Here is an 8,377-nt window from a genome sequence, read left to right as displayed (position 1 = left end):
GAATTACCAGTGGAAGATTCACCTGCACAGAAATTGTTAGGTAAATTTTTGTCGTTACCTTTTTCTGGAGTAGAGTGAAGTTTGGAAGGTTCATTTGCAGATGAGGAAGCTGTTACAGGTTGAGGTCCCTGACACTGCTTTCCCGACCTCAATGAAATGGCACTGACATTTTTGGGATTTTGGACAGCTTGGGAAGGCAGCTTGTCAGAATTCTGGGACTGTTGTTGATTCAATTGTGTAGCCAATTGTCCCATCTGATTGGTTAAGCTCTGAATGGAGGCTCTGGTCTCTTATTGAAACTGCATGTTCTGCATAGTCATTTGCCTCACAAGTTTTTCGAGGGAAGGTTGTGGAGGAGCCTCAACTGTTGGTTGTTTCTGGGGCTGTTGCTGTTGTTGGATTGGTGGAGGAATGTATGGTCTGCTTGGGCCAGCAGCATTTTGGAATGAAGGAGCAGGCTGCTGTTGTTGTTGCTGAGGGCTTGACCATCTGAGATTAGGGTGATTCCTCCATCCAGGGTTGTATCTGTTGCTGGAGAGGTCATAATTTTTCTGCTGTGGTTGATTTTGCTGCTGAGGTTGAGGAGGTCTATTGTAAATATTAGCAGCATAAGCTTCGGGCTGCTCAATTGCTCCAAGTTGTTGCATGGAAGGGCAAAGGTCTGTATGGTGGTCAGCAGAGGAGCACAAACCACAGACCCTTGCAACAGGTACAGATTTCTGGTTCAAGGCCAGCTGGGTTACCAAGTTAACCAATGCATCCAGTTTGCCTTCAAGCTTCTTAGTTTCAGATGATGTAGCTGAGTTTGTAGCTACCTCATGCACTCCTCTAATGACTATAGCATCATTTCTGGCGCTAAACTGTTGGGAGTTGGAAGCCATCTTCTCAATTAAATTTCTGGCTTCAGCAGGAGTCATGTCTCCAAGGGCTCCACCACTGGCAGCATCTATCGTACTTCTCTCCATATTACTGAGTCCTTCATAAAATATTGGAGAAGCAGCTGCTCTGAAATCTGATGGTGAGGGCAACTGGCACATAGTTTTTTAAATCTCTCCCAGTATTCATACAGGCTCTCTCCACTGAGTTGTCTAATACCTGAGATATCCTTCCTGATGGTTGTGGTCCTGGAAGCAGGGAAAATTTTTTCTAAGAATACTCTCTTCAGGTCATCCCAGCTCGTGATGGACCTTGGAGCAAGGTAATACAGCCAGTCCTTTGCCACTCCCTCTAAAGAATGAGGAAAAGCCTTCAGAAATATATGATCCTCTTGGACATCTGGGGGTTTCATGGTGGAGCAGACAATATGAAATTCCTTCAAATGTTTGTGCGGGTCTTCACCTGCAAGGCCATGAAACTTTGGAAGCAAATGAATCAGTCCAGTTTTAAGAACATATGGGACATCCTCATCAGGGTATTGGATGCACAAGCTTTCGTAGGTGAAATCAGGTGCAGCCATTTCCCTTAGAGTCCTCTCACGGGGTGGAGGTTGTGCCATGTTCTCAGAATGTTCAAAATCAGAATGCTAAGAATCAGAATGCTCAAAATTGTAATGCTCAAAATCAGGATGTTCAAAATCACCAATAACAGAATGCACAGATTCACCAGTAATGGAATGCTCAGGATGATCAAAAGGTATAAAATGATGCCTAACTAATCTATGAAATGTCCTATCTATCTTAGGATCAAAGGGTTGTAAGTCATATGGATTGCCTCTAGTCATACACTACATTCAGCATGCACAACTAGCTGCTTTGTCATGTAAATAAAGGTGCAGGTTTGAACTACAGCTACCCTCAAATGATATCCAAATGACTTGAAATTTTGTGAGCAACCTTATAAAATGATGAGAAGATAGCAAAAAAAATTTCAGGCAAAAATTCAAAGTCTAACTATGGAAGCTAAAAATGGTAGGTTAAGAAATATAAGTGAATAAAACTTGAAAAATAAAAAACTTTTGACAGAATCACTATTTTTGGACGATGGAGACCCCAAATACATATATAATAATTGTGATTCTGATAACCGGAGCAAAAGTTATGGCCGTTTGAAGTTTCGACAAACACAAAATTTGCTACTTTTTTGGAACTTTCAAATCTGACCAAACTAAAGGCTCTAGCTATTTTTCCCACAAAATATAGATTAAAAGAAGTTACCACAAAAAAAATTCAGCCAAAAATAACAACTCTAGCTACTAAAACAAAAAATCTCAAATAATTCAGCATGGGTGGTCGCTAACATCCGTCTCTACTTGATTTCTACTACTACTCTGTTTTGCCGCAAGCAAAAGCGGTCGCTAAGTCCGTCGCAAAACACTATTCACAGCAAAACACCCAAAACTGAAATAGGGGAAGCGCTTAATAGGAAAACTGAAACAGAACACACACTAAACAAAATACCAGGACACTAACACAATACTAATAATTAAACATAAAACACGAAGGAATTAAACACACAACACTAGCTAGCTATTATGAACCTTTAGACACTGCTCCCCGGCAACGGCACCAAATTTGATCGAGGCCGTACCCGAATCAAATAAACATGATAATGCAGTAACTAGGAAGTGATCCTAGGTCGTTTCCCAACGAGCAATGATAAACCAAATGTTCATAATATACTTGCAGTAACAGTAACGATTGGGGGGGGGGTTTGTTTGTTTTGTGATTTAAGGAGCAGAACAAGTAAACTGGAATACGAAACTAATAATATTAAAAATGGGTTGTTTCCTCTGATTCAGAAGCCATTCTCTTATCCTGGGTTATGGAGAATTCGTCCCTAACAGTAACCACTTAATCCAACCCTATTTCAATTTACTAAGCGAAAATCAACCTAGGGTTGTCAATACGTGATTAGGCACTACATACACCAGTTAGCCCTTCGTCCATTAAACATGAACGCAAGTTAGGCTCAGAGGCAATTAATCGAACACGAAGCGTGCACTGATTAATGTTCACGAATTTGGGTTAACTGGTGAAGGGAAAACTGCCAGGGAACCACATTATAAACGAAACCTCAAAGAGAGTTGGGCTTCTTCCTCAGAAGGAAACAACACCAGAATAATTAGCCTTCCATAGATTCAAACAGAAAATGTAAATGAAACATGAAGCAGAAACGTAAATAACAAAAACGTAAATGAGACAGAAACGAAAATGAAAACAGAAACGTAAATGAAACTAGAAGAAGAAACAAGAACGAAATTGTAATTAGAAGCAGGAAATGGGAAATTGCATTAAGAACGAAAACAATAGCATTAGAACAGAAAGAACTTAAAACCCTAAACAAAGCTCTAAATAATGAATGGCATAACAGAATGCCTTGCACGAATCCCAAGGCTGCTATTTAAAAAGAGTCACTCAAAGTCACTGGGCCCTATTACAATACTCTGGCCCAAAATGAAATAAACACTAAACCACATAAAATAAAATTGCGAAATTTCCTAATTAAAAATTAACTAAGGTAAGCGCTGCTTTATTTGCCCTCTTCAAGTCCACAACCAAAATCCGGATTAAGCCCAATGTTTCATTAATTCCTGAAATTAGATTAAAAACATCAAATTAGCTAAATGAGACCAAATAATAAAACTGCCTAATTAATTGACAATTAAGACCAATCAGTAATTAAAATGGTGCAAAAAGGGTTTAGAAAATAGAAGAAAATGATGGCACATCACTAACCAATTAATATTATTAAGTACTCGTTTCGTTAAGCAAAAAAATTGTTGGTCCAACAAAAATCATTTACGCGTGTAGCATACATCATTGTCATAATTGACAACACATAATGACATGCATGCGTATTAAAGTTTGAGCGTGACAACACATTGACTGACTTGACTACACATTCTGAAGGAAACATAAACACGAAACATGTTCACGCGTGTCTATTTTTTTGTAAACAAAGTGAAACAATCGCTCGGTCACAACCATCTATATATATAGCAGACACGGCTAATAAATCAGGCATTATCTTGCTTTCACATAGTCTCCCAATTGATACACAAAGTATGGAATTTTTAGGAGAAACTAGCAGTCAAACGATTGTCAACTCAAGGTTGGCTTTCATTTTTCCAAATGGATCAATTATTCACAATGATACTGGCGTTTACTTCCAAACTTCAACTCCGGTGCCCATTCGAGTACCAAACAGTTGTGATTTTGCAAACCTAAAAACCAGAATACACAATACCCTTCAGCTATCTGACAAACAATTTTTGGATGAAATTCACTACCGGAAGCCATACACCAATACAGGTAACCAAATTCGCTTTCAGTGTATGAAATTGATAAATGATGACGATGTCAACACAATGTTAATGTGTAATGATCAATTTTCTTGTGTTGGTCCGATTGAGTTATTATGCACCGTTGGAAGAACACCAAATGGAATAATAAGCTTACTTCAACGTACTATGCCCCGTACTCATGACGCGATCCTGTATTACAACGGGAAATGAAACATGCCACCGCAGAACAAATTTGTTGGATGTGTGTTCACAGGAAAATATCCTAAGAAATTTCAAATTCCTTCAACATGTACCATCGATGAACTGAAGAATTTAATAAAGCAAGTTGCACCTAAAGGGATTCCTCCTCTTGGAATTCACGAATCACAAACGGTAAGACGATTGTTTTTTCGCCAACCAGGTCGCTTTGAGTATTCAGATACGCTTATAAAATATGAAATAAATGAGCTGAGGACCAACGAAGAACTGCTGAAGGTGTTAGTACAATCTAACTACTGGAAAAAATATGGACCAATAGAAATTTTAGCTGTCTTTACTAAATATGTTGTGAAATTTGATGGAACCAGGGAAAGGAAATAATGTTTTTGGGTTCTTTGACGTCCAAACATGAGAAATAACGCCCCTCCAATGTCTTACGCCACTCGCACACCCACGAAAAAAAACCCCAAACATAGGTACTTAAACATCAATAAAAGGATCCGATTCCTATTTTTTTGGATTTTCTGCCTCTTTTATAAAAACATTTATTTTTAATGTAATTGTTACGAACAAAACTCATGATTTTAGCTTCACTTTTTTTAAAAAAAATTTAAAACACACCAAAACTTCGCTTAAGGACCACTATCGGAATAAGAATCGATACGTCAATTAATATCATAAAATAATAAAATGTGCAAAACAAGTCAACTATATTAAACTAAAAAGTGTAACAAATACAAAAATTCATGTCCACTACAAGACAAAAAATAAATACAATAATCAATGCTCTGTGCGGCATCTCTGACGAGCCCAGACACTTCCATCAGCACTGGCTACCCCTCTGGCGATCGTCAGGCAATCCTGCATAATCTCATATAACTATGTGCCTGCAGTGACCATCCTAAGGTTGAGCACACGCTCCAACCTCTGTGCAATCGCCTCATATCCGTCGTAATCATCCTGTAACAGTCATTAAAAACATTTATTATAAAATTTAAAATAAATAACAACTCATCAAACATTAAACGCACAAAAAATCTTACCACATGTGGAGGGGGGTCAAATGCCACTAGAACCTAGGGGCTGGGCGGCTGTATGTACTCCTCAGGGTTTGCGGCTGGTGCATCTCTCAGCTGGTCACCTGCCTGGGTCGGTATCATGAATGGGTGAGATATGCGGAAAAACCACTCCATCTAATCCACAGATACCTGCCCAGGCACTAGACAAAGCTCACCCGCAGGTAGTACGTGCTCCACAAAATGCATCCACCTGTCATCTATATCATCATGTGACAATCGAGCACTAACAGGCAGCGGAGGGATGCTCTGAATGTAACCAAACTGTCGTACCACCCTCTCCGGTCGAACTATGACCACCATAGGACCTCATCTCAGCTGACCCTGGAATGATGAAATAAGCTCAAAGGCCCTAACTCCCCGATGCTTAGTGTACGACAACCAGGACACATCTGTGACGGTCAAAGCATCACAACATGCCCTGTAAGGTGCTCCTGTGATTCCCTTCATGTGTGCCTTCGACGTCAACCACCGGGAAGCATGTGGGGACGTCTCCCGGTATGTATCATCTGTCACGCACTGGTGCACACTAGGGAAGTGCTCATAGATCCAACATTACACAAAAAATGAGGTTAACATAACATAAAAACATGTTTAAATTATAATCGAACGTAACATATTAAAAAACACAAAATTTACCTGTAATAGAGTCAGGTACCTCGCAAGCTGTCGTGTGGTGATCCTAGAAGCCTCATCTAACTGGTCATACATATGAACCAGCGCGGCAACTCCCCAAGCATAACCACCACTCTGACCGAGGTCACGAAAAGCATTTAGGTGAACAACATGCACGTATGTTGCACTCTTATTAGCAAAAAGAGTGCAATCGACCAGGTGCACCAGATAAGCATGAGCTGCTACAATCCACCGCCGGGCCTGACATCTCATCTCATAAATGTCTTGAACCCATCCTAGTTGTACGTATGCCCCACGTGTCAGTGTTGTCTCGGCTCTAGCCTCCTCGGCAGACACCTCAAGCAACTCTATCAGCAAAAATCTAGTCTCCTCCATAGAAAGAGCATGAAAACTGTGCAATGCGCCAGTGATAGGCAAATGAAGGAGTGACGACACATCATCCAATGTGATCATCAACTCTCCTACCGGAAGGTGGAAGGTGCTGGTCTCGTTGTGCCACCTCTCCACAAATGCAGATATAAGTCCAGGATCGCCAGTAACAACTGAACAATCGATCAGTGGACTTAATCATGTGGCACCAACCAGTCCTTCAATCTCAGGCACTGGCCTCCCAATCAATGTCACCTTCCTCCCATGTGACACCAACTTTAAATCAGGATGTTCCTGATTTGAAGTGCAAATTATACAATTATTAAAAAAGAATTAATGACAAACAAATCAACAATGATAAATAATTAACAAATTAAAATACCTGTCCACTCCAAAAAGCGTGTGCAACATGGCCCGCAAATGATGTCAGCACTGACGGGTCACGTGGCCCACTAGGGAATCCCTCAACATCATCAGCATCTGACCCCTCAGCACCATCAGCACCCTGTACGTCCGCACGCATCTCAGGTGCCTCCTCAGCCAGATCAGGGACATCCTCAACCATGTCAGCAACTTCCTTAACCATATCACGTGCATCCGCAGTCATCTGATGAACCCGTTGCCTACGGGCTGAGGCAGTAGACCTACACCTCTCGGGAACATCAGCTGCATCATGGTGATCATGTTTATCTCTGCCAATAAGTCTACCTATAGCATAACCTAAACCTCGTGTTCTAGCCATGATCTGCAAATCATGTCGAACACGTATTTTTTTTCGGTCAAAATATACACAACTTTCTTTATAAAAATAAAACAAGTTTATTTATAAACAAATAAGACTAATTTAAATCAAATTATTTGAAAACATACACAGCATAATTTTAAAAAAATAAACAACTTCATTTATAAAAAAAACACAACTAATGTAAAAAAAAATTAATTAGTAAACATCCACAACTTAATTTAAAAAAAAATAAAAAAAAAAACTTCATTTATTAAAAACCACAACTAATGTAAAAATAATTAATTATTAAACATCCACAACTTAATTTAAAAAAAAATAAAAAAACTTCATTTATAAAAAAAACACAACTAATGTAACAAAAATTAATTAGTAAACATTCACAACTTAATTTTAAAAAAAAATTAAAAAACTTCATTTATAAAAAAAAACACAACTAAATTAATTAGTAGACATCCACAACTTAATTTTAAAAAAAAATAAACAACTTCTTTATAAAAAAAACACAACTAATATAAAAATAATTAATTACTAAACATTCACAACTTAATTTTAAAAAAAAACTTCATTTATAAAAAGCCACAACTAATGTAAAAATATTTTTTATTAAACATCCACAACTTAATTTAAAAAAAATAAATAACTTCATTTATAAAAAAACACAACTAATGTAAAAATAATTAATTAGTAAACATCCACAAATTAATTTATTAAAAAAATACTTCATTTATAATAAAATAAAAAACTTTATTTATAAAAAAAACACAACTAATTTCAAAATATATAATTAGTAAACATACACAACTAAAATTATATATAAAAATAAAACGAAAATGGGAAAAAAAATTTCAAAACATACACAACTTAATTTATATCATTTATAAAAAATAATTATTATTTAAAAAAAATTCTGAATCACACACAAATTTATTTATAAAAATAAACTACTTCATTTATAAAAAAAATACATAACCAATTTAAAATTAAATAATTAGTAAAAATACTCAACTAAAATCATATAAAAATTAAACAAAACCAATTAACAAAAATAACCAACTTAATTTATACAAATAACTAACTCTATTTATAAATAAAATACATTAATTTAAAAAA

At 37.2% G+C, this 8,377-nt stretch overlaps 1 protein-coding gene and 1 non-coding gene across 2 annotated transcripts; one reads left to right on the top strand and one right to left on the bottom strand.

The window, feature by feature from the left end:
- The first annotated feature begins 1,010 nt into the window (after positions 1-1,010).
- Positions 1,011-1,117, top strand: LOC114400987. Its single transcript, XR_003664104.1, has one exon. It is a non-coding gene; the product is annotated as a small nucleolar RNA R71 (small nucleolar RNA).
- A 4,709-nt stretch (positions 1,118-5,826) lies between these two features.
- Positions 5,827-7,264, bottom strand: LOC114398741 (protein MAIN-LIKE 1-like). The gene is made up of 4 exons (XM_028360901.1): positions 6,905-7,264; positions 6,800-6,816; positions 6,157-6,715; positions 5,827-6,036 (listed from the first exon to the last, which is right to left on the bottom strand). Exons 1-4 carry the CDS (start codon positions 7,262-7,264, stop codon positions 5,827-5,829), a joined length of 1,146 nt encoding a protein of 381 aa, XP_028216702.1.
- Between the last annotated feature and the right edge of the window lie 1,113 nt (positions 7,265-8,377).

Source organism: Glycine soja, chromosome 19 (assembly GCF_004193775.1).
Source record: "Glycine soja cultivar W05 chromosome 19, ASM419377v2, whole genome shotgun sequence".
In the NCBI taxonomy this organism is placed as follows: domain Eukaryota; kingdom Viridiplantae; phylum Streptophyta; class Magnoliopsida; order Fabales; family Fabaceae; genus Glycine; species Glycine soja.
This window is presented reverse-complemented; position numbering and strand designations above follow the sequence as displayed.

What these genes read in the sequence shown, in the direction of transcription:
- LOC114398741 (XM_028360901.1), bottom strand. Translation starts at nt 7,264, where the DNA reads ATGGCTAGAACACGAGGTTTAGGTTATGCTATAGGTAGACTTATTGGC. An exon ending in GGTACCTGACTCTATTACAG is followed by an intron (nt 6,037 to 6,156) that starts GTAAATTTTGTG and finishes AGTGTGCACCAG; the next exon opens with TGCGTGACAGATGATACATA.